The 25134-nt window shown below is 53.7% G+C and overlaps 1 protein-coding gene across 1 annotated transcript in view; it reads left to right on the plus strand.

Moving 5' to 3' along the window:
* Positions 1-5509: 5509 nt before the first annotated feature.
* The window catches only part of CAMK2B (calcium/calmodulin dependent protein kinase II beta), a 90215-nt gene continuing 70590 nt past the window's right edge, over positions 5510-25134 (plus strand). Inside the window, exon 1 of the mRNA XM_068550298.1 lies at positions 5510-5574. Within this exon, the coding sequence (XP_068406399.1) occupies positions 5510-5574 (65 nt within the window). The remainder of the gene's footprint in view (positions 5575-25134) is intronic.

The raw sequence follows: 25134 nt of genomic DNA on the forward strand, positions 1-25134 counted from the left end.
CTGTAGCCACTTCAGCATACCCTTCAAGCATGTGGGTGGAGGGCAAGCAGGTGAGCACAGGAGGGACCTGAGTGCAGGGTCTCCTGACTCATGCCAGGAGGCAGTTTCCATATGACAAGTCCCTGGTGTCCATGGCGAGGGAAACGAGCTGGGCATGGCTCCCAGGCCCCTCCTGGCCATTTGGGACCCTGGTGTCATGCTGCCTGCCCCTGCTGGCCTGAGCAGCCCTGGTTGATGGAGACACCTGTGTGAGCATGTGGGAGGGAACACCGGCCAGCCTGAGGCCTGGGAGTGGGCTCAGAAGGGGTCCCTGCACCCTGAGAGTGTGAATCTCCCAGACAGACCGTGCTGTCCACCTTGTGCTTGGATGCCTGGTGAGAAAGAAGGAGGTCTGGAGGGTTTGTGCCCTCATGTCCTTGGGCTGAGCCCTTGGACAGGCCAGGGGACGCTGCCCATGTCCTACTGGTTAGCTTTATTACTCTGCTTGTTAGTCATTCAGGTGGCTCAGACTCCCTTGGAGGACTCAGGTACCAAGCAGAATGTGCAGATGAAAAAATGACAGATGTGGTGGTGCCTTTGCAGCCACTCTCTCCTCTGTCTTTTTCATTCCTTAAACACACCAGCTGGTTCTGGCCACAGGGCCGTTGCACGGCTGCTTTTTCTGCCTGAGATGCCCTTTCCCCCTATCCTAGTGTCTCTCTGCCATTCAGATCTCAGCTTAAATGATGTCACCTCCTCAGAGAGGACTTTCCTGGGCACCCACTCTGAAGTTGTCACCCTGTCACCCTCTTTGCTTTAAATCTGTGTAGAGCAAATATCACTACCCAATGTTTTCTTGTTTGTTTCTTGTTGGTATTGGGTGTAAGCCCTGTGAAGGTGGCAACCTTGCCCATCTTGTTCCCTGGTGTGACACAGTGCCTGGGCAGAGCTGGACACAGTTGGCACACACTAACTGCATGCACAAGGCCAGTAGTCACCCTTGAGCAGAGTGTAGTGATTAAAGGCACCAAGTATAAAGTCAGGCGACTTTGGAAACCAGTACTGATTTTTGCCATAGACTAGCTGTGTGATCTGAGCCCAATTACAGATCTGTGCCTTGGTTTCCTCGTTTGTAAAAGGAGGCTAATTGTAGTCCCTATCTTGCAAGGTTGTTATGAAGTTTATATGAAGTGGTGGGAGTTGGACCTTTAGAAGAGTTTCCATAGTGTAGTGGGTACATTGTAACTTGTAGCTATGGCCTTCATCATCATCATCACCACCACCATCACCACCATAATTAACCACTATCACCACCACCATCACCATCATCACCATCATCACTATCATTACCACCACCATCACCATCACCACCATCATCACCATCACCACCATCATTATCACCATCACCACCACCATCACCATCATCACCACCACCATCACTACCATCATTACCACTATCACCACCACCATCACCATCACCACCATCATCACCATCATCACTATCATTACCACCACCATCACCATCATTAACCACCACAATTACCACCATCACCACCATCATTACCACCATCACCACCACCATCACCACCATCACCACCATCATCATCATCACTCTCATTACCACCACCATTACCACCATCACCATCATTACCACCACAATTACCACCATCACCACCACCATCACCATCATTACCATCATTACCACCATCACTACCATCATTACCACCATCATTCATCATCACCACTATCACCTCCATCACCATCACCACCATCATCACCTCATTATTATCACCATCACCGACATCACCACCATCACCACCACCACCACCATCACCACCATTATTCATCATCACTACTATTGCCTCCATCACGATCACCACCATCATCACCATCACTATCACCATCACCTACATCACCGCCATCATTGTCACCATCGCCACCATCACTGCTACCATCACCATCCCCACCACTATCATCATTATCATCACCATCACCATCATCACCATCCCCACCACTACTACCATCATCTCCCCACATGCCTGCCATAGTGTCCTGCATGGGCTGCCATGTCAGGGCCAGGTGATTGGAGATTGATGAACTACGGTCTTCCTGCTCTGGGGTACGGCACCCTGCTCTTCCAGGCAGATGGCTGGGACTGGGAGAGGTGGTGGCAGTGACATCCTTCCCATGACAGCAACCCCTGGAGGCAAGGGGGACAGGGGAGGCCGTGGCTTTCCTGGGAGAATGAGCCCCATATGCAGCACTTTTGGCTGTGCAGATGTGACGTTTGCTGCCATGGTGACCGTCCTAACAATAACCTCCCAGAACTGATATTCCCCACACCCACCCCAGCTGCCACCTGGGAGAGAGAGCCCTCCTCACTGACGAAAACCAGCTAGAAAGGATAAGGTGGGAGGTGGAGAGGATGTGGAGGTGCGGGTAGAAGAGGGCCCTTCCTGCAGGAGTGGTGAGAGGCCAAAGCCAGATGAGAGGGCTTCTGGGGTCTGGAACTCCAGAAAGCATCATAGCTGGTAGCCCTTCTCCCTTCCAGCTTTTCCACTCTTCTGGGAGGAACCCTCTGGGTCTGGAGGTGGGGAGTGGGTTGTCCTGTGAGTGGAGTTGAGGGACTGGGCTGTTTAGGCAGGGGCCCTCTGGGTCCCTTTGGTAGCTCAGTCATTCCTCACTGTGGTGCCCTGATCACCCTGCCCTCCCTCCTCTCCTCAGGGTCACACGGTGTCATGCCTTTAATGTTCCAGCCCAGAGGAGGGGCTGCCCTGTTGACCTCAGGAGCTAACAGGAGTAGAACGGCGGCCTCAGATCACACCCTTTCAGTGACCCTGACTTCTCGTGTAAACTTGATCCTGGGCAGCACCCCCACCCGGGGGAAGGGACCTCAAAACAGACACCCAGAGTGCTGCTGTGTCCTTGCCCAGGCCTGTAGGACGCCGTGCATGTGTGTGAGTGTGCAGTGAGTGTATATGTGTGTGTGTGTGAGTGTGCGAGTGTATGTTTGAGTGTGTGTGCATATGTGTACGGTATATGAGTGTATGTGAGTGTGGGTTGTGTATATGTGAGTGTGTATTGTGTGAGTGTGTATGTGTATGTGTGTGAGCGTGTATTTGTGTTTGTATGTGTGTGGTGTGAAAATAAAAGAGAAAAGAGGCTTAATGGGGCAGTAAGGTTTGAGTCCCAGCCACTTCTTGGCTGTGTGACATTGGGCAAGTTGCTTCACCTCTCTGTCTCTCTGCTGTCGCCCCTACTAACGTGGGGATCATAACAGTATATGTCTCCTAGGACTGCTTGAGAATTAAATGAGATAATACATGTAGAATGCATATAAGCAAGTCAGTGTCTGCTGTCACCGTGATTTTAATGCCACCGTGTCATTGCGCGGACTCAACGCTGGAAGGAGCGTGTGTGACCCTGTCAGCGCACAGGGTCTGCTTGTAGCCTCGACAGAGCCTGGTTTACTGAGGGCTGCAATTTCGTTTTGTTTGTTTGCCAATTGTATTCTACTGTGTGGGACTGCCTCCTTCTCTTTCCGCTGCAGATGGCCCAGCATGTGTGGGGAGAGGCTCCTGTGGGGCAGAACACAACCGCAAGAGCAAGCCTCTTTTGGTCGGTGAGGGGCCTCCAGTCCTCCCCTGGCTGCCCCAGGAGAGGTGGGCGCCTGCCCATGAGGAGGCACGTGGGGTGCTCTGGTTCCAGCACTGAGCCCTGAAGGTGGTCTCCCCGTCTGCCCTGCCCTGCAGAGATCAAGGCCACATCCTCCGCAGGGCCCCCTCTGCCCCCAGTCCGGGTCCGGCCTTTACCCCGAGTGTTCCTTGGCCTCCAGCTGTCTCTTGGGTGCAAGCTGGGTCTGCAGAACCACGCAGGACTGGGGACTGGTCACCACTGGTCTGCTCACCTGCCTGACAGCCATGTGTCAAAGGCATCCTGGTCGGGGGGGGCCCTGGGTCCATCCCCACCGCCCACTCCTGCCTTGGAATCTCTGCATTAGATCTTTTCTCCAGGAAATGTTTATTGTGGCTTCTGGGGCCAGCCCTGGGCTGGCCACCAAGGTGAGAGAGATGAGCAGGACGGGCCCAGACCCTCTGCCTGGGGAGCCCGTGGTACAGCAAGTGGCTCCTGTCAGGGCCGCCTGAACCACCCAAATCCGGAGCTGGCTGCTGGAAACTTCATTTCCTCAGGGCCTCCCCAGGACGGACCCCGGCCCCTTCCTCTCTGAGGAGCGTGGGGGTGCTGAGCCCAGTGGGTTGTCTTCACTGGATTTGAAGTCCGGGTTCTAGATGGCAGCCTAGGTGTGGCCCTGGGAGAGGCTCTTCTGTGGGAAACGGGTCGGCCCAGCCTCTCCTGCCCCTCCCCCCCGCTCGCTCCTCCTCCTCCTCTCCTGGGCCACTTTCAAGATGGACCCGCTTCTTCCAGGCCCGAGCTGGGAGCAGGCAGGTGGACTAGGCCTGGGAGAGGGAAAATGTGTGCCCCTACCTGGGCAGGGGGGCTGAGAGCTCTCAGGACCCCAAGATGCAGACGGAGCAGCCACTGTTTCCCTGATTCAAGGACACGCTGCCCGAACTGGCAATGTCTGTTCCTGGGACCTCTGTTCCAGACACCCCAGTGTCGAGCGCTAGGAGGCGGGAGGGAGGGAGGGAGGGAGGGGCTAGGACCATGGGGGAGGGGGTAGCCCTCACCCTTTCATCTCCCACTCCCAGTGTCCCCAGTGTGCAGGCCTGGTCTGGGAGGCCCCTGGGCAGCTCTGCCAGGGGGCTGCACTGTGCGGTGTGTGGAGTGGTGGAGACCCGGGCAGGAGGGGTCCTGTAGCCTCTCCTCCTGGGGGTGTGAGGAATGAGTCTGTGGAGGGAGGGCTCCCCCCTCCCTCATGTGCACCTGAGGCCCCTCCTGAGGTCCAGGTCAAGGCTGGCCTTCAGGGGAGAGAGGGGGCTGGGTTCACTGTGTGCAGTCTCGTGTGTGTGTGTGTGTGTGTGTGTGTGTGTGTGTGTGGCGTGCAGGGAGTCGCCAGAAGGCATCGGAGAAGCAGGCTCAGGGAGCCAGCGGTTCCCTGTGTGCTTGGCCCCAGGCGCATGGCCGCGGGTGCTGGTGCCAGCGCAGCATGTGCAGGGCCAGGGCGCGGGTGCGAATGCTGGGAGCAGGAGTGGGTGCGAGAGCGTGTGCAGGGCGCGGGCGCCGCTGTAGGTGCAGGACTCAGGTGCGTGTGCGGGTGCGAGTGCAGGGCGAGATTGCGGGCGCGGGGAGCGTGCAGGGGGCGGCGGGCGGGGCGGGCGCGGCGGCGGCGCTGACAGCGTCGCCCGCGCTCCCCGCGCGTAGGTGTGCGGCGCGCTCCTGGCGGGCACGGAGCGCGCAGATCTCGCGTGCGCTCGCCGCCCGGCGCAGCCCAGCCCGGCCCCCGCTCGGCGCCGCGAGCCGAGGTGTCGCCCGCGCCCGCTCCCGTGTCGCCGCCGTGCCCGCGAGCGGGAGCCGGAGTCGCCGCCGCCCGAGCGCAGCAGAGCGCACGCCAAGCCCGTCCGTCGCCGCCATGGCCACCACGGTGACTTGCACCCGCTTCACCGACGAGTACCAGCTCTACGAGGATATTGGCAAGTAAGAGCCGCGGCGCGTGCGGGCCGGGCCGGGGACCCCGGAGGGCGCCGCGCTCCGAGGGCCGGGACCCTGGAGACACAGATCCTCTGCGCCGCCGGCTCCGGGTGCACTGCGGCCCCGCGCGACCCCGGCTCCTCCCGGCTCCGAGCCCGGAGCGCACGGCCCCGCGCGGCCCCGACCCCTGGGCCCCCGGGGCCCAGCCGCCGGACCTCGGCGCGCGCGGCCCTGCCGGGCCCTATCCAGCGCGACCGCCCGGCCGGAGGCCCCGGCTCGAGGCGCGGGGCTCGGCGCAGCGGGGGCGGCAGCAGGTGTCCCCGGGGCGCCCGGCAGACGTGACGCATTTGGCGGCCGGAGGTCGGAGAGGAGCGGCGCGCGGGGGCGGCCGCGGGGCCTGGAGCGCGGGGGAGGGGGCGGACCTAGCCGGGAGGGTCGTCCCCGGCGCGAGCCGTGCTGTCCCCACCCCCAACAAGCGGCTGGGCGCGGGGGCGGCAGGACTTGCTCTGCGCCTGCTTCTCCGCGTGGCTCCATCCGCGCGGGGGGTGCCAGCTGCGCTCCGTGCCGCGTGGGAACAGCCTCTGCTGTGGGTGCCCAGGGGAATCGGGGTTCTGGAGGATTTTCCCCCAGATCCTTCTGGAAAGAGGAGTCTGGAGAGCTGGGGGCTGAGGTCAGGGAGCTTGGATCAGGTCACTGGGGTGAAGATGAGGGCGTGAGGTGGGAGCCTGTTGGGCTTCAGGGTCATGGAGGCAGGTGGGGGCTGGATTCTGGAGAGTTGTTTGCGGGGAGGTGATGGGAGGGACTTTGAAAGCTCGTTTCAGGTAGGGCCTCACCGGGGAACAGGTGGCTCCTGGGCTTTGCTCGCCAGCAGGAGCCGTGTAGGGCCCTAGACCTGCCTCTGCCGCCGGGCTCTACCCCGAAGCGGGTCGGCGGCTCCTCTCTGGCCTGCGGGTCTCCACTCTGTGCATCAGGGTGGCTGCACCTGGCATCTCCACGTCCGGCTCCAGAACTCCTGAAGCCCTGGCTCCAGCCCGGCGCGGCCAGAGCACCGTTCTCGTCCATCCTCCTCCAGCCCACCCCCGTGGAAGGGGCGCTGGCGAGGTTTCCTCTTACTCATCCAGCGGCAGATCTTTTTTTTCCTTTTATTAAGAAACGTCTGTGGTGATACCTTGTGTTGGCGAGGGATGCTGATCACTGATAATTGTGGGCGCGAGCTGGGAGGAGTGCGGGGGGGGGGTGTGTGTGTGAATTCCCCAGTTCTCCCTGCACGTGGGGGACGATGCCAGTTAGGCCTGGGGGGTGCTGAGGGAGTGGGGTGGAGTGGAGAAAGCCCATGGCAGGGTGCGGGCAAGGCTGGGCCCTGGGGACCCCAAAATTCCCTTCCCTCAGGTAGGGGCTGGTTGAGTGCCTGTCCCCAAGGCAGGGGGACCTGGAGAGCCGAGAAGGGGTCCAGCACACAAACTGTGTGCATCCCGGAGGCCCTGAGGAAGCTTCCGGGGTATGTCTGGGAGCAGGCCTGTGAGGACAGGCGACGGGCTGGTGGTCCTCAGGTGGGAGCAGGTGGTTGTCCGAGGCAGAGGGCAGCAGTGGGGGGAAGGTTACCCCGTTCTAGGGGACCTTCTTGTCGTTTCTCTGCTTGTGCCCAGGCCCTCCCACCAGGCGTCCTCTGGCCCTTTGGCAGAAATGCCTCTTTCTGTTCACCCCGTCTCCTCAACCTGAAGCTGGCTCTGCTGACCTCTCCTTCGCTTTTCTGTGACTCTCCCTGGGCCAGCGGCCCTGTAGGGTGGTCAGACCAACCTCGGGCCTCCGGTTCCAGCAGCAGCAGCGACTGGTTATTCTTGTCGCTGCCGTCCACACCCACACTGGGGGATGGAGGTCCTTGGGGCTGCCCTCGGGGAGGCCGGGAGGGGTGGCGGACCCTGCAGTGGAGGCCAGGCACCTCTCCAGTCGGCAGGAACGTGAGCAGCCGCGGGAAGGGAGCTGGGGGCCTGGAGGGGGAGTGGGTGAGGAAGCCTAGCTGTCGGGGGTCCCAGGGGCCTGGGAGAGGAGGGGAAGACACCCCACCAGCTGGGCCAGACCAGCACCCCTTGGCGGGGCCCCCAGGCACCAGGCCCAGTGTGGGATGCCCAGGGGCCTGTCACAGCCCTGCTGGGGCGTCCCGGGGCGGGGGAGGAGGCTGGGCCAGTGCAGGGTGAGCTGCAGCGGGGCAGGTGGTCAGGAGGGAGGGTTAGGCACTCAGGCCAGCGTCTCCGCCCGGGGCTGAGGTCTGCAGTGGCCATGTCGGTGGTTGTTGACAGTGCCTGGCCGGCCTGAGGCACAGTTGGTGTTGCTTCCCGGCCCAGGTGGATGCGTCCAAGTTTATTTAAAGCTGCAGCCCCTGGCACCAGTCAGGCAACACTAAACTCCCTGCCCGGGAAGGGCCGGGCCACAGGCCCACAGCTGCTCTCATGACGCGGTCACCGGCCTGTCCCTTCCCTGCCCTGTCCCCTTCTCCACCTGTCCCACCCTCGCCACTGCTGCCTCTGTGTGGGATCGTTCCCTGGGGACCTGGGCATCGGGTCCGAGGGCCAGGAGGAGCTCTTTTCTGGGGCTCTGCCCTTCCTTGCCCGGCCAGGGCAGGGCTCCCCGACACCAGCCTGGAGGCCTAAGTCCTGGGTCAAGAGTCACCTTGAGCCCCAGACAGTCACAGGTCAGGGCGGTGAAGCCCTCGGCCCAACACGGACCGGCTAGCAACATGGTTTAAAATGTTTCCATATTGGATAGATTTTTTTAAATGGAAAAAAACTTCCAGGAGTAGTAAAACAAACACTTGTGTCTCTTCTACCGGGACTTGGAAACTGTTCCTCTTTTGTCATTTTGGCTTTAAGTCCTTTATTTTAAATTGTAAGAAATAAAGTGTTACAAAGAAATGTTAAGGAACCATTGTCCTCCAAACCGACTGTCATGCATTTGGAATTTATCCTGCCAGACTCTTTTTGCTTCATTTACGCAGAGATAGAAGGATCGCCAACCAATACATAGGATTCTTTGGTGTGTTTTCTTTAAACTTTACATAAAAATTTGGGAACTTGCTTTTTCACCTAGCTTAGTCTTCTGGGCATCTGTGCATGGGGACACATTCTGACCTTTCGCTGCTGCTGGTGTGTAGTGACCGTAGTATCTGTAGTACGTCGTGCTCCCTTCCTCATGGCAGTCTCGGTGTTTCCAGCGTTTCTCTCTTCCACTCCTGCAGCGGGTTTGCTGGCGCGCAGGTGTGAGGGTTTCTCTAGGGTTTGTCCCTCCTGCTGGGGGTGCCAGCGGGGGTCCGGGTATTCTCTGCGGCTCCCCTGGGCCCACTCCCTCCGGCCCCCTCCCCGGGCTCGGTGCCAGCCTGATTTGTCTGGCTGTTTGTTGGGTAGGAAGCAGTCTTGCATTTTGTGTTCAGGCTCCCAAAGCTTCCACTCTGGGGAGTCATCCCCTTTAAAATATGAGTGGTTCCCCCCGGGGAGAAAGCAGCTCCCACACGGCTTTGGATCTAATTCAGGGGTTCATGGACCTCCCTCCCCTTGGCGGAAGGTTGTAACAACCTCTGAGGGGCGCATCACTTCGAACATTTGATTTTATTTGATTCGAGTTGCCGGGGAATCCCCCCTCCCCTCTCCCCCCATTTTATAGGTATAGAACTGCAGCTCAGGAAGGGTGGGCAACTTGCCCTGGCAGCCGGGAAGGCCCCCACCTCCAGCCCAGGGCACCCCTGTCCCTCCCAGCTTCCCCTGAACCTCAGCTAGGCCCCGAGCTGACCTTGGCATGTCCTTGGCTCCATCCAGCGTGCCCCAGTCGGGGGAGAGCAGGTCCTGTCCCGGAGGGTGACCCCTCGCCGGGAGGATCGCCATCGGCCTTCCGTGCTTCCTCGGCGTCCTCTCAACTAGCGAGCGGCCTGCTAAGTAGTTAATAGATAAACTCAGGAAATTCAGAGCAAATCGACTGTGAGCCTCCTGAGCTCCGAAGCCTGGTTGCCAGGGAAGACAGGACTCAGGTGGGGGAGGAATCGCCGTGTTTGCTTTCTCCGCCCTCGGGCACATTGGGTGCTTCCTGCCCCAGGGCCTTTGCCAGTGCTGTTCCCTCCTCCCCTGATGGCCACACAGGTCATCCCCCTGGCTGCTCAGCGAGGTCCCCCTGCCCCCTTCCCGCCTCCTGCCCCACTCAACCTCTCCCCACTTCTGTCTTCCCCTGTCACTTGGCACCATCTGACACCAAGGTGGGGGGCAGGTCCTGCCCACGGTGGGGTCTCCTGCACGTGTGAGGAAGGGGTGAGTGAACCCGGTGGTCTCTGTCTGCTAGGCTGGCCCCCAGCGCTGGAGTCTGGACGCCTAACGTAGGGTATTTAGAGAAGAAGTCGCGCGTGTTGAGGCTGCTGTGAGATGCACATGAAGGTGAGGCTAGTTTAGTTACTATTGAACGGTATTTTTACACCATAACCTACTTTGCTGAGAGCTAAGAATATATCTTGCGCTTGCGACTTGCACTCTTTCTCTGCTGGTAACAGTTAAATGGTGCTTATTACATTAAGGTGCTTGATCTGTGAAATAGGTACCGTGATCACTCCCAGTTTGCAGAAGAGGTGCCTGAAGCTCAGAGAAGCTCCACACGGGGCCAGGGTTTGAATCCAGGCAGTTGACTCTGGAATCCACCTTCTGCTTCTCTCAGAAGCTCATGACCCTAACTCCATTCTGTGTTTTTAAAATGCTGTTATTCCACCGGCTGACTCATGGCCCGCTTGTGGTCTCCTCTGACCCCGGGCTCCTCAGGGCCTCACCTGTCCTTAGCAGGCTGCTCACCAAGCCTTCTTTGTGCTTTTCCAGCACAAAGGCACTACCCTACGGTTCCTTTTTGTAAAAACGTCATTTCCTTTGGTCATCCCTCTGTGACAACCAACACTGTTCCCATGTGAGGCCGGCAAGGCTTGACATTTTATTTTATTGATTAAACAGACAACAAGGAGAGTATCTTATAAAGAAAAACCAATACATAAGTATGTGCAGTAAATGTGACTTCCACCCTCAAGTTTCCTCATCCCCCAGAAGAACCTGGACTGTCTATTTTTTTTTTTTTTTTTTAATTTATTTGTTTACGGCTGTGTTGGGTCTTCGTTTCTGTGCGAGGGCTTTCTCTAGTTTCGGCGAGCGGGGGCCACTCTTCATCGCGGTGCGCGGGCCTCTCACTGTCGCGGCCTCTCTTGTTGCGGAGCACAGGCTCCAGACGCGCAGGCTCAGCAGCTGTGGCTCATGGGCCTTGTCGCTCCGCGGCATGTGGGATCTTCCCAGACCAGGGCTCGAACCCGTGTCCCCTGCATGGGCAGGCGGACTCTCAACCGCTGCGCCACCAGGGAAGCCCCCTGGACTGTCAGTTTTAATGTCAGTATAAGGATATATGTGTGTGTATAGACGCAGGTGTGTATACTCACACTTATACACGTCACATGTATGGTTTTAAAAACACGGATGCAGTCGCCATATTGGTGATTCTGCAGTTCGTTTGCCTCTAACACTTTTTCATGATGATCCCTCCATGTCAGAGGGACTTTTCTTACAGCTAAGGGCCTGCCAGTTCTCTTAGAAGCAGAGATGGGTGTATAGGTGGTGCCATATTTTTAAAACCAAACATGGGGCCCCATGACAAGCACGACAGAGGGAAGAGAGGATGCTGTGTTTGAAATTGGGGCTCCCAGGGTTATCAGGAACGCCTGATCGTAGTGGATGAAGGAACACTTTTGTTCTTGGTGGGGCACAGGGGTCTTGTTCAAATAAGAAGCCAAGACCGTATTCCCCTCCTTTTTTTTTTTTTTAATTTGGGGGATCCCCCAAGAGCCTAGGGGAGAGAGATGCCATGTCGGATTTTCTTTCTTCTACTTAAAACGAAATTTTAGCAGAGCTGGTTCCCTTAGAGAGCCCATACTGAGCTGCCTGGAATTTACCAAGTGCTTTAATAAGAAAGACCAAGGGGGAAAAAAAAAAGGGAAAAAAAAGAAAAAGAAAGACCAAAGGGAGGTGACATGAACGGCGTCTGCTCCTTGGAAACATCTTGTCCCTCCCACTGCTCTCTGTGGCCACCTGGTCCACGGCAAGAGACGTGGCCTTTCTGGAGATGTCAAATATATTTTCGAAACGTTTAATTCCCTCTCTCTCCCTCCCCTCAAAATGGAATCTGATTTGGTTATTTTTAAAGCATCTTTCACAGCTGCAAGTCACTTTGTTAGTGTAGAAACGTAAAAATGCATTATGTATAACTTGGTTTTCCAAAAATTATCATACTGGCATGTTACATAGAAATGTATATTTTATTCATATAAGGATCTGAATCTATTTAAAATCTATTTAAAATGAATGACATCCTAGTGGTGCTCCTAGGTGCCTAACTTTCTGGTGGCCTTTGTCTCCTAGGTTAGAGGGTCACCAGCTCGTTCAGTGGCCGCAACTCCTGGTGGACATAGTTCTTTTAGCATTGACATAATGATCCTAAAATAACTGAAGTTATGATTCTTTGTTAAGCCAGATACAAGCATTTGTTGGATTCTGGAACAGATTGGCAATAGCCGGGCATAGATTTAAGAACATTTTTTTGGAGGACGCATAACCCACGCTGTTCTACAGGCCTAATTTGAGAACTACCACCTTTCCCCGCTTTATGAGCAGCCAGTGGGCACTGGGGGGAAGAGATGCTGTGACCGTTACCACGAAACGGGAAGCGTGTCCTGTCCTTGGATGTAACGCCCGCCATGGCGTCGGGCACATCCAAGTCGGTGCCCGTTTTCAGCGAGGAGCCGAGGGGCAGCCCCTGCCTTCCTGTCACTCAGCCCACGCTGAATTCCAGGGCTTAGAAGCGTGCCCAGTGCACAGTAGGCACCCAACAGAGTGGCCTCGTGTCACCCTCTAAAAGATGGGAGCCTTGTAGGTGGCTGGGGGCAGAAGGTGCTGGTGGTCTCGGAGGTCCTCAGATGCGCGGCCTGAGTGGCCATCTGTCTTGTCACCTGACGAAGGGAGGCATGACTTAGGTGCTGGCCACGGAGCTTGATGCCGAGGGGTCTGCAGCGTTCTGCCCGTCTCTTAATAAAGTTCTTCACGTGGCTTTTGTTCTTGTACATTGAGGTGCAGCCTGATTTTCAAAGCCGTTGTTTCGATCCAGGCCGTCTGTTAAGGGCTTTCTGGGTGAAGAACTCCGGTCTAGTTAGGAGCTGCACCTGCTGAAGAAGGCGATCAGGGCGGTGGGTCCCAGCCCCCGGCTGCACCTGGCAGGCCCCACCTCAGACCAGCTGTATCAGACACGAGGAGGACGGTGGTGATCCAGTGGGCAGCGCAGACACAGATCCTGCAGGGGCCTCCGCACCCCAGGCCAGGCCCCCATGCCTGCTCCCTCTCTGGGCTCTGTGAGAGCCTCACCTGACCACGTGTTTGGAATTTGCCTTCCTTTTTCTGAACACTCAACGAAATTACCCCCTGACCCTATCCAAGTCACCTGGAGCAGGCCTGTCCAGAAGAAACAAAACTTAAGCCACAAAGGTCAGGCACAAGTGCAATTCAAACTTTTCTAGTACTTACAAAAAACTAAACAAAGAAACGGGTGAAAAGAACTTTAATAGTATATGTATTTAAGTCAGTTTATCCAAAATATTATTTCAACATGTAATCAATACAAAAATTATTGTTCAGCTATTTTATATTTTAAAAAGTGTTATGTTTTTGAAATCTGTTGTGTGTTTTACACATACGGCACATCTCAGTGTGGGCCAGCCACGTTTCAAGTTCTTAGGGCTGCGTGTAGGCAGTGGTTACTGTATTGGACAGCGCACAACTAGAGTTTCAAGGTCATTTCTATCATTATTATTACTATTTGCAACTTTTCTGGTTTCTTTTGCTCTTCACACATTCAGCAAGTCTGCCTGCACACTGATCATTTGCCAGGCATTTTCTGGGTGCTTAGGAAACAGTTAGTGAACAAAATCGAGGGTGCCTGCCCTCATGGAGCTTATACTGGTGGCAGAGGCAGGTAATAAACATTAAACAAATTATATGATCAGGTTCTTAGGTGATTAATACTTCTGCTCTGGGAATAATTAAGGAAACTCAGGAGTGCCAGTTAGGAAGGTTGTAGTTTTAAAAAAGGTGGTCAGGCCAAGGAAAAGGAGAGAAGCCTCAAATTGCTAAAATCAGGAATGAAAGAAGGGACATTACAACTAATCTTATGGAAATAAAAGACGATAAGGGAATTCTATGAACAATTGTGTGCCAAGTTAGAGATAACCTAGATGAAACAGACCAATTCTTAGAAAGACACAAACGACTGAAATTGACTCAAGAAGAAATAGAAAATCTGAATAGACTTATAACAACTAAAGAGATTAATTAATAAATTAAAAGTTTTAAAATGTCCTACGAAGAAAAGTCCCTCAGGCCCAGATAACTTCACTGGTAAAGTCTATCAAACATTTAAAGAAGAATTAATACCATTCCTTCAAAAACTTTTCCAAAAAATAGAAGAGGAGGGAATTCTTCCCAACTCATTCTGTGAAGCCAAGAACTACCCTGATACCAAAACCAGACAAGGACATCTTAAGAAAACTACAGACCAATATTCCTTATGAATATAGATGCAACGTCCTCAACAAAATGCTAGCAAAACAAAACTAGCAGCATATAAAAAGGGTTCACTATGAGCGCGTAAGATTTATCCCAGGAATAAAAAGTTGTTTCAAGACACAAAATTCAATCAACGTGATATGCCATATTAACAGAATAAACAAAGAAACTATATGATCATTTCAATAGATGCAGACAAAGCATTTGACAAAATCTAATACTCTTTGCTGCTAGAAACACTCAACAGACTAGGATTAGAAAGGAACTTCCTCAACTTGATAAAGTGCCTCTATGAAAACCCCACAGCTAACATATTTAATGGTGAAAAACTGAATGCTTTCTCCCTAAGACCAGGAACAATCAAGTATGTCAAGCTTGGGGTCCCACTTCTAGGGACCAGTAGGTGCCTTGGCTTCCGAGCTCTGCCCCTGGCGTTGCCCCACGTGCCAGGGCTCCACTTGCTTCTGTCCTCAGTGACCCCCTCGGGACTGTCCCATCCAAGACTCCTGGGCCGGAGCCTGGGCGCTGAAGCCAGGGCTCCGGTGTCCCCGTCGTTCCAGCGTGGGCTGGGCCCTGGCGTCTCCTCATCTGTGCTCTTTCCTTCCTCGAGGGTCTGTGGCCCCTCAAGTCTGGGGCGGGGGTGCCTCAGAGCAGCAGTGAGACTTCTGGGGTGCAGAGCGTGGTCCCTGAAAGGCGGTGCTTTTCACGATGCAGGCCTGAGAGTGGGCGCGTTCGTATCCCTCCATTTTTATTTTCTGATCCGTGAACAAATGCTCGTCTTGACCGCTTGCCTGCGGGGCAGGCTGCCGAGGATGGCCTGTCCTGGGGGAGTTTAACCTCTCTTTTCCACTTCAAGCTTAGACTTTTCTTTCCTTCCTCCTTCAGCTGTGCCCAGGCTCTTCCTGGTGTGGTGACCGACGGGCCTTCCCCCCATTTGGCTGGCGGGACCCCGTGGAGCAGAGGCTGGGGGGCTGGCTTGGTCCCTCCGTTCCCCTTCTCCTCTCCTTTCTCCCCTCACTTAAAGGATGCTTAGGGGTCTCTCCTGATGCTGTCTTGGGGACGCCTTCTCCTACCTCCCCATCCTCAGGCTCCTCCGCGCTGAAATGCAGGTGATTCCTCCCTCTGGATCGAGCTGTCGTCTGAGCTCCACTCCCCTCTGCTTTCCCACGACCTGTGTCCCTCCGCCCCGAGGGACGGTTGGCGCTGGCACTGGGTGGGGGGCCAGGGCTCGGCTTTGCTGGGGACTTCTGTGCTCTCACCTCTCAGGGTGCGTGGGGTCTTCAGCCTCGGTCCCCACTGGGGCGCAGTCTGCGTGGACCCCCCTGCACCCGCTGCACCCAAATCAGCCTGGGGCTCCTGGACGAGTGGACACTGAGGCCTGGGCTCTGTGCGGCAGAGGCAGCAAGGTGGGTCCCTCCCAGCAGGAGGAGACAGTCGAGAGTGTGCCGAGACGGGGGGGCTGGGTCAGTGCTGCACCCCTGGGCAGGGTCTAAGGAGGGTCACCTCTTAGAGCCTCAGTCTCCTCATCTGTGAAAGGGGTGTGTCATCATGAGGTTAGTCACGCACGCAGTGCAGGGAGCCGGCCACGTGGCCACCCTTCCCAGGGCAGGGCAGGGAGGGCAGAGCCCGTGCACGGCTGCCCTGCGTCCCACCCCAGGGCCAGAGGCCTCTGACACTTCAGCTTTCCCTGCACTGTCTCTGGGGCCTGGGGCTGGGAGGTGGGGGGAGGAGGGGCCAGGGTGACCGTTAAGGAGGACACAGCTCAGAACCGAAGAGGGGGCCCTCCAGGACGCCCAGTGCAGTGTGGTTGGCACTGTGGTCCGGCCACTTTTCTGTGCCCAAACCAAGGAGGGCGGGGTGGGGTGAGGAGGGCACCCATGGGTGAGGCAGCCGTCTCCTGTGGGTGGTCTCTGCCGCGGCCTGACCCGCAGAGCGGCGACCCTGCCTGTGCCTGGGCCCTGACTGGGCCCATCACAGCTGCTCGTCCCTTTCAGCTCATGGCTTTCTGTCTGGGATTGTTATGCTTTTTTTTCTCTAAATTTTTCTTGTTTGTCAGCAGAGGTTAAGGTTTGATTTGTCATGTGGTTCCAAAGGCGCTCTTTTTAAAAACCTGATTTTAATTTTAATTTTTTAATTAATTAATTTATTTTGGCTGTGTTGGGTCTTCGTTTCTGTGCGAGGGCTTTCTCCAGCTGCGGCGAGCGGGGGCCACTCTTCATCGCGGTGCGCGGGCCTCTCACTATTGCGGCCTCTCTTGTTGCGGAGCACAGGCTCCAGACGCGCAGGCTCAGTAGTTGTGGCTCATGGGCCCAGTTGCTCCGCGGCATGTGGGATCTTCCCAGACCAGGGCTCGAACCCGTGTCCCCTGCATTGGCAGGCGGATTCTCAACCACTGCACCACCAGGGAAGCCCAAAAACCTGATTTTAAAGTCAGCATGACAAGTTACCAATTTCTTCCATTTTTTTCTTAATGATTTCTTAGAGATACGGCTGCATTATCCTACCAGGAGATTTTTTTTTTTGGTGGTAAAATATATATAACATAAAACTTACCATCTTAACCATTTTAAAGTGCGCAGTTCAGTGGCATTAAGTACATTCACGTTGTTGTGTTATTATCACCACCATCCATCTCCAGAATGTTTTCATCCTGCAAAACTGAAACTTTGTCCCCATTAAACACTGACTCCCCATCCCCTCCCCCCAGCCCCTGGCACCTACCATCCTACCTTCTGTCTCTGAAGTTGACTACTCTAGGTACCTCATGCAAGTGGAAGCATACAACGGTTGTCCCTTTGTGTCCGGCTTATTTCACTGAGCATAATGTCCTGAAGTTTTATCCATATTGTAGCATGTGTCAGAATTTCCTTCTTTTTTAAGACTGAATAATATTTCATTGTATGGGTGGACCACATTTTGCTTATCCCATTCACCTGTCAATGGACTTTGGCTCTTGTGGTTATTTTCTTTATTTTTAAATTTTATTTATTGTTTTGTTAAAGACTTTTTTGATGTCGACGATGTTAAAGTCTTTATTGAATTTGTTACCATATTGCTTCTGTTTTACGTTTTGGTCTTTTGGCCGCGAGGCATGTGGGATCTTAGCTCCCCGACCAGGGGTCGAACCCGCACCCCCTGCATTGGAAGGCGAAGTCTTAACCACTGGACCGCCAGGGCAGTCCCTCTTGTGGCTGTTTTAAAGAACAGAATACATGGTCTCCTCCCGCTGGCCACGGCTTCTCAACACTGGGCTGTGTGGCCTTGGGCCACTATGTAACCTCTCTGGTTTCAGTTTTCCCCTCTATAAACCAGGAGGGTTGGTCAAATGACTTTGTGGGGGCCCTCATGTCTCCACGAATTGGCTCTGTGGAAACCCCACTTCCTTCCTCTGAGACTTGCCACAAAGCTCACCTGTCAGATGCTTGGGGGTCCATAGGCCCATCACACAGGTATCTGCATTCCCGGAGAATAAAACTTAAGAGGGATAGAGTCGAATCGACCTGAAACGCAAAACAAAAACAAACCCCTAGAGCTTTAATGGATACACACCTTGCAGGAAAAAAGAATCAAATGGCCACGAAGCCCATTGTCCTAAGCTCCAGATGCCCTCGGGCCTGGGCCACTGTGGGTGGCGCGTCGCGGTCTCTGTTTGGAGCACCTGTCCCGGCAGGCGGTGCTGCTGTCACGCCGCCCACATGCCCTGCCTCCTGCCAGGGCCGCCGAACCTTCCGGTCGGTGTCCCTCCTCCCCCGTCTGTCCTCCGTGAGCTGCGCGACCTCAGCGGTGATTTCAGGCCCCTGGGGTGTTGACTCAGTGCTGTCCCTGTCGGTGACTGCCTGGCAGCGTGACGAGGGGGATGGATGCGGCTTTGGAGAGCTGCCTCTGAAGGTGGCTCCGCGGGCCCCTCGCTCACAGACCCGGGCTGGGAGGACCGTCCCCGGCCGCTGCGGCTGGGTGTGTGTGCATCAGCTGTCCTGTGACCCGAGTCGGCCCTCAGGTCCATCCACGGTCGCACTGGGAGGGCAGCCACTGGGCTGCTTTCCGGGGCGCGTTGGCCCTTCCAGCTGTGCTGGGTGCATCCCAGATGTGGAGACTGGAGCTGGGCTCCGTCCCCATCCAGGGTGGCCCCTGAGCGTGAAGGTGGCAGATGGGGGTACAGCTGGGGGCGGGCCCTGGGCTCAGGTTCTGGGGGGCCATGTTAAGAGCACGGTGACCTGGAAGTGATGTCAGTGCCCCCAGATCAGGACAGTCACCCTGAGCCCGAGGTGGGCGAGTGGGCTGACCTGGACCCCAGCATCCGGCCCCAGCTCAGCAAGTGCGAGCTGCTCCGTGTCGGAACCTCCTGTACCAGCTCCTTCGGTGCCTCTGCTGGGCCCTCCTGGGCCCTCCTGGCCTGGCCGTCAGTGGCGGGCAGCTGACCACGGACAGATTCCCGGGGGCGGGGGCATGTGTCCTTGGCCTCTGGCCTTGGGGGGTTCTCTCTGACATTCCCAACTGCAGTTTTCCTTTCGGAACAGAAATCTCAGGGTTCACATGCACGACTTCTCAACATCCCCCAGCACCCCTGTGGAGAGGCATGAGGTCTCTGCATCTCTGGGGTGAGGTGGGCGGGCAGGCAGCTCCCAGAGTCCCCCAGCTGAGCACCTCCATCACCACACAGTTCTGTCATCTTTATAATCGAGGTGAATTCACTTCCTTCCCATAACATGTTCATGCTTGTGAAAATATCAAAGTGTTTGCAGTCATTTGGTGGTGAAATGGCTTGGTGCTCTCTGTCCAAGTGTCAGTAGAAGGGAGGCCCATGATGTGACACCCCGGCTTTGTCCAGAGCACCCCAGATGGCTGGAGCAAGGATGGTGTGGGTATCCAGGACGGTTCAGGGCCCTCTCTCTGAGCTGGCTCTTCACGACGGAAAACAGAGGAAAAGTCAATAACGGTTCCGGCAACCTCTGTGGTCCCTGGTCTCTGATAATTCAGGGTGAGTTGATTTTTGCCTGGTGGGCACTTGAGGGGGACGTGCAGGCACCCCAGGCGGGGCACGGGGCCAGGGGTGAGGAGAGGAGGGCAAGAGATCCAGGATGAGGGCCCCGAGTGGGGTGCCACCTGCACACAGGGTAGTGGGAACCCTGGGCCCCTCCAGGCCTGGTGAGACCTTCCTGTCCATCCCAACGTCGTCCCCAGCCCCCAGATCATTGCCAGCTTTCCTTGACAAGCTGGAATCCCGTGCTGTCAGGATTCTGGGGGCAAACAGGAGCAGACACAAGCGCTGCCCTTGAAGGCTCCAAGTTTATCTTAGGGGCCAAACAAAAACGTGCCTTGCTCCCTCTCTCCTGAGCATGTAACACACAGGGCCACAGGGGCTGCAGGTGGCGAAGGGGTGGGGGTTGCCTTCACATATAAAGAACTCCTACAGGTCAATAAGAAAAGAGCCAAAATTCCAAGTGAAATACGGATGGAGAGTGTAAGCAGGCAGTTCACAGAAAACGAAATGGAAGTTCTTTCAACCCGTGAAAACATGAAGAATAGAAATTAAACCAGAGCCAGTGCTCGCTTGTTCCTGAGTTCACCTCGGGCTTCAGACATGAGACGGTTCTTCCAGGTGGCCCATGGGCTGATGAGGCTACCTCGATCAGTCTCCGGGCTCAGCTGTCCTGAAGCTGATGAACAGAGGCCCTGGGTGTGGGTGGGCCGGGGAAGGGCTGAGGCCCTACAGCGTAGGCAGGAGAGGAATTCCAGAGATGCGGGCGCCTCATCCCCCAGCCCGGGCTGAGCTGTCCAGCTGCGGGAGGCCCTGCTCAACCCCCTCCTCCTGCTCCTTCTCCGGTTGTCCTCCCAGCAAGTGCCCCGCCCCAGGGGCCAAGCGGGGCCATAGCGCTCCTGTTAGCTGCGCCCCAGCCTCTGCAGAGGCCACCGCAGGCCGCACCGCCGGGTCTGACCCGCAGGCCGTGCCCTGGCCTGGTGGGAGGAAGGGGCACCGGGCACCGAGGGGTCCAGGGTGGTGCTGGGGCTTTCCTGCCCTCCTGTCCCACCTCTGTCCTTATTTTGGCCTTTGCTTAATGCAAACCCAGTACTCGGGTCATCTCCATGGCTTCCGGGGGGGGCGGGCAGGGCCCAGTGTCGTTGCTACTGAAGAGTGTACTGGAGAGAAGGGTGGAGAAGGAGAGAGACAGACACCCACACGGCACGGGGGAGGGAGGGGTGGGCGAGAGTGAGGAGTACACAGACGTGAGCCTGGTCCCACAGGAGGCCCGGGAATGGCGTGTGCCCACGGAGGCTGCACGCGACAGGCTGGATTTGAGGGGAGTCCTCAGCGGAGACCAGCTCTTGCCCAGGGGCCCTCTCCCTCTTGTCCTCTGGGACAGCCTGGACCACCCGCCCCCAGCAAGCCTCTGGCCTGGCCAGGATCTCATCCACCCCACCCCCTCCTCCACACTGCACCCCATCCACAGAGGGGGAGGGAGTGGTGGCGTTCGCCGTCGTGGTCCCCTTTCTAGAGGCTCCTGATAAATGTTAACAACTGGGCTGGTGGGCAGGGGGGACCCTGACCCATAGTGCTTGCCCATCCCTGTGGTGTAAATACCCTCATCATGTCTAACGTCAAGCTACCAGCATGACGTCAACCACAACGTTTGGTTTTCTGTAGCCAGTAAGAGCCAGCCTGTGAGCCAGACCCGGAAGGAGCCCTGGCAGCTGAGCCCCTGCTCTGACCACAAGCCCCCAGCCCTTCCTCTCCGTGCTGGGGTGGCGCTGCTAGACTTCTGCTTGGCTCAGCTTCCCAGACTCAGCTGCTCCTGCTCCGCCCCCACTGGAATATTCCATCTATTCCCGCCCAACCCCCTATTCTTTCTGAGCCAACAGAGGGCACCTGATAGGCGAATGTGCAGGAAGGGTGCGGAGGGGTGTCTGCGTTTAGGTCTTGCCTCTGCCACCCACAGTGCTGTGAGCTCAGCAAGGCATTTGGTGCCCTCACCCTTCCCATCTTCCACAGGGGTCCTTACAGCCCAGGGGTTAGACACTTTGGAAGCTGTAGAGGGTGGTCCCCGGTGCTATCAGATCTGGAGAGTCTGTGACACCTCCAGCATCCTCCTCACCCTGTGCACATCCTTGGTTGCGCTGGGGTGTCAAGGTTTCAATGTGACTCAGATATACCGGAATTTTCCTTATGCTTTTCTTTCTTTCTTTCTTTCTTTTTTTTTTTTTTTTTTTTTTTGGCTGCGTTGGGTCTTAGTTGCGGCATGCGGGATCTTTTGTTGTTGCGGGCTTCTCTCTAGTTGTGGCTCGCGGGCTCTAGAGTGCGTGGGCTCAGTAGTTGTGGCGCGCGGGCTTAGTTGCCCCGCAGCATGTGGGATCTTAGTGCCCCTGACCACCCGCGTCCCCTGCATTGGAAGGCGGATTCTTAACCACTGGACCACCAGAGAAGTCCCTCCTTATGCTTTTCTGCATGTGGTTAAAAAATCCCCCAACTCCCACCCCTGTCTTAAAAAGATGCTTTGTTTTCTCTTTATACTTAAAAAAAAACCTAATGGACTTTATTTTTTAGAGCAGTTTTATGTTTACAGAAATATTGGATGGAAAGTAGAGAGTTTCCATATTTACCTCACAGCCAGGCCCCAGGTCCCTTTCCTGTAACCATCTCACTTGCATTCAGACGTGATACACTTGTTACAATTGATGACCAACATTCCTACATTAATATTAACTGAAGCCCATAGTTTCCATAGGGTTCACTCTGTGTTGCACAGTTCTACATGATTGACAAAGGTATAATGTCATGCATCCATCATTACAGTATTTCAGATCCTCTGTGCGCCTCTTTTCATCCCCTCCCATCCTCCAGAGCCCCAGACAACCACTTTTTACTGTTTCTATAATTTTGCCTTTTCCCGAATGTCATGTAGTTGTGAATCATACAGTGTGTAGCCTTTTCAGATTGGCTTCTTTCACTTAGTACCATGCATTTAAGTTCCCTTCATGTCTTTTTGTGACTTGATAGCTCATTTCTTTTTAGTGCTGAATAATATTCCCTTGTCTGGAGTTTCCACAGCTTATTTATCCATTCAGTCTACTGAAGGATGTCTTGGTTGCTTTTAAGTTCTGGCGATTATGAATACACCTACTATAACCATTTGTGTGCAAGCTTTTGTATGGACATAAGTTTTCAGCTCCGTTGGGTAAATACCAAGGAGCATGATGGCTGGATCATATGGTAAGAGTATGTTTAGTTTTGTTAGAAACTGCCAAACTGTCTTCCAAAGCAGCTGCACCATTTTGCATTCCCACCAGCAATGAGGGAGAGTTCCCGTTGCTCCACGTCCTCACCAGCATGTGGTGGTGTCTGTGTTCTGGATTTTGTCCATTCTAATAGGTTTGCAGTGGTATCTCGTTGTTTTAATTTGGATTTGATGACATATGATAAGGAGCATCTTGTCATATGATTATTTGCCATGTGTATACCTTCCGTGGTGAGGTGTCTGTTAAGGTCTTTGGCCTATTTTTAATCAGGTTGTTTGGTTGTGCTTTTTATTATTGTTGCATTTTAAGAGTTCTTTGTATATTTTGGATACAAGTCCTTAATCAGATATGTGTTTTGCAAATATTTTCTCCCATCTGTGGCCTGTCTTCTCATTTGCTTACCCCATCTTTCACAGAGCAGAAGTTTTTTATTCTAATGAAGCCCAGCTTATCAATTCTTTCTTTCATGGATCATGCTTTTGGTGTTGTATCTGAAAAAGTCATTGCCAAACCCAAGGTCACCTAAATTTTCTCCTGTGATACCTTCTAGGACTTTTATAGTTTTGCATCTTACATTTGGGCCTATGATCCATTCTGAGTTAATTTTTGTGGAAGATGTAAGGTCTGTGTCTAGATTCATTTTTTGGCATCTGGATGTCCAGTAGTTCCAGTACTGTCTTAGACTGTTCAGGCTGCTGTAGCCAAAATACCATAAACTGGGTGGCTTATAAACAACAAATATTTATTTCTCACAGTTCTAGGAACTTCAAGTCCAAGAGCATGGCTCTGGCAGATTCAGGGTCTGGCGAGACCTGCTTCCTAGATGGTCGTCTTTCCCCTGTGTCCTCACATGGCAGAAGGGATGGAAAGATTTATCTGGGGTCTTTTTTTATAAAGCATTAGTCTTGTTAATGAGGGCTCTGCTCTCATGACCTAATCACCTCCCAAAGGCCTCACCTCTTAATACTGTCCAATTGGGGTTAGGATTTCAACATATGAATTTGGTGGTGGAGGGCCGGGGGTGGGCATGGACACAAACGTTCAGTCCATAGCAAGCACCATTTTTTGAAAAGACAATCTTTTCTTCCTTGAATTGCCTTTATTCCTTTGTCAAAAATTGGTTGACTATTTGTGTGGGCCTATTTCTGGGCTGTCTATTCTGTTCCATTGATCTATTGTCTATTCTTTTACCAAACCACACCGTCTTGATTACCGTAGCTTTATAGTCTTGAAGTCGGGTAGTGTCAATCCTCTAACTTTGTTCTTCTCAACAATATTGTGTTGGCCATTATGGGTCTTTTGCCTCTCTGTCTGCTACACTTGATCTTAGCCAAAAGGCCGAGAAGCAATTTTTGCCTCTCCATATAAACTTTAGAATCAGTTTTTCGATAGCCGTAAAATATCTTGCTGGGATTCTGATTAGGATTACATTGAATGTATAGATCAACTTGGAAAGAACAGATATTGTGACAATATCGAGTCTTCCTATTCATGCGTGGGATATCTTTCCATTTATTTAGTTCTTCTTTGATTTAATTCATCAGTATAGACCTTGTACATATTTTGTTGATTTATACCTAAGTGTTTCATTTTTCGGTGCTAATGTAAATAGTATTGTGTTTTTACTTTCAAATTCCACTCGCTCATTGCTGATATATAGAAAAGAAATTGACTTTTGTATATTAATCTTGTGTCCTTCAACCTTGCTATAATCATTTATTAGTTCCAGGAGTTCTTTGGTCAATTCTTTGGGGATTTTCTACATAGATAATCATATCATCTGGGAAGAAAGAGAGTTTTATATTTTCCTTTCCAGTCTGTATACCTTTTATTTCCTTTTCTTGTCTTACTGCATTAGCTGAGACTTCCAGTATGATGTTGAAAAAGAGTGGTGAGAAGGGACATTCTTGCCTTGTTTCTGAACTTAGAGGAAAAGCACCTACTTTCTCGCCAAAAATATGATGTTAGTTGTAGGTTTTTTATAAATGCTTGCTGCGGACTGAATTGTGTGCCCCCCCAAATTCATAGGTTGAAGCCCTACCCCCCCCCATGTGACTGTATTTAAAGATTGGTTATTTAGGAGGTAATTAAGGTTAAAAGAGGTCATAACGGTGGGGCCCTGATCTGATAGGATTAGTGTCCTTATAGGAAGAGACACCAGACACTTTGCTCTTTCTCCATACGTACGCACTGAGGAAAGGCCAGGTTAGCGCACAGCAAGATGGTGGCCACCTACAAGTCAAGAGAAGAGAGCTCGCATAAGAAACCAAACCCTGCCGGACCTTGATCTTGGACTTCCAACCTCCAGAACTATGAGAAAATAAATAAATTTCTCTTGTTTAAGCCACCCGGTCTATAATATTTTGTTATCAGCCTGAGTTGACTAATACAATGCTCTTTATCAAGTTGAGAAAGTTCCCCTCTATTCCTAGTTTGCTGAGAGTTTTTATTATGAATGGGTGTTGGATTTTGTCAAATGCTTTTTCTGCATCTATTAATATGATCATGTGATTTTCTTTTTAAGTCAGTTGATGTGATTAATTGGTTAATTGGGTTACCACAATAACACGCACACAACTGGGATAAATCCTACTTGGTCATGGCGTATAATTCTATTTATACATTGGTGGATTCAATTTGCTAATACTTTGTTGAGGGTTTTTGCATCTATGTTCGTGAGAAATATTGATCTGTAGTTTTCTTGTAATGTTATTATTGACTC

Source organism: Eschrichtius robustus, chromosome 8 (genome assembly GCF_028021215.1).
Source record: "Eschrichtius robustus isolate mEscRob2 chromosome 8, mEscRob2.pri, whole genome shotgun sequence".
Taxonomy (NCBI): Eukaryota; Metazoa; Chordata; class Mammalia; order Artiodactyla; family Eschrichtiidae; genus Eschrichtius; species Eschrichtius robustus.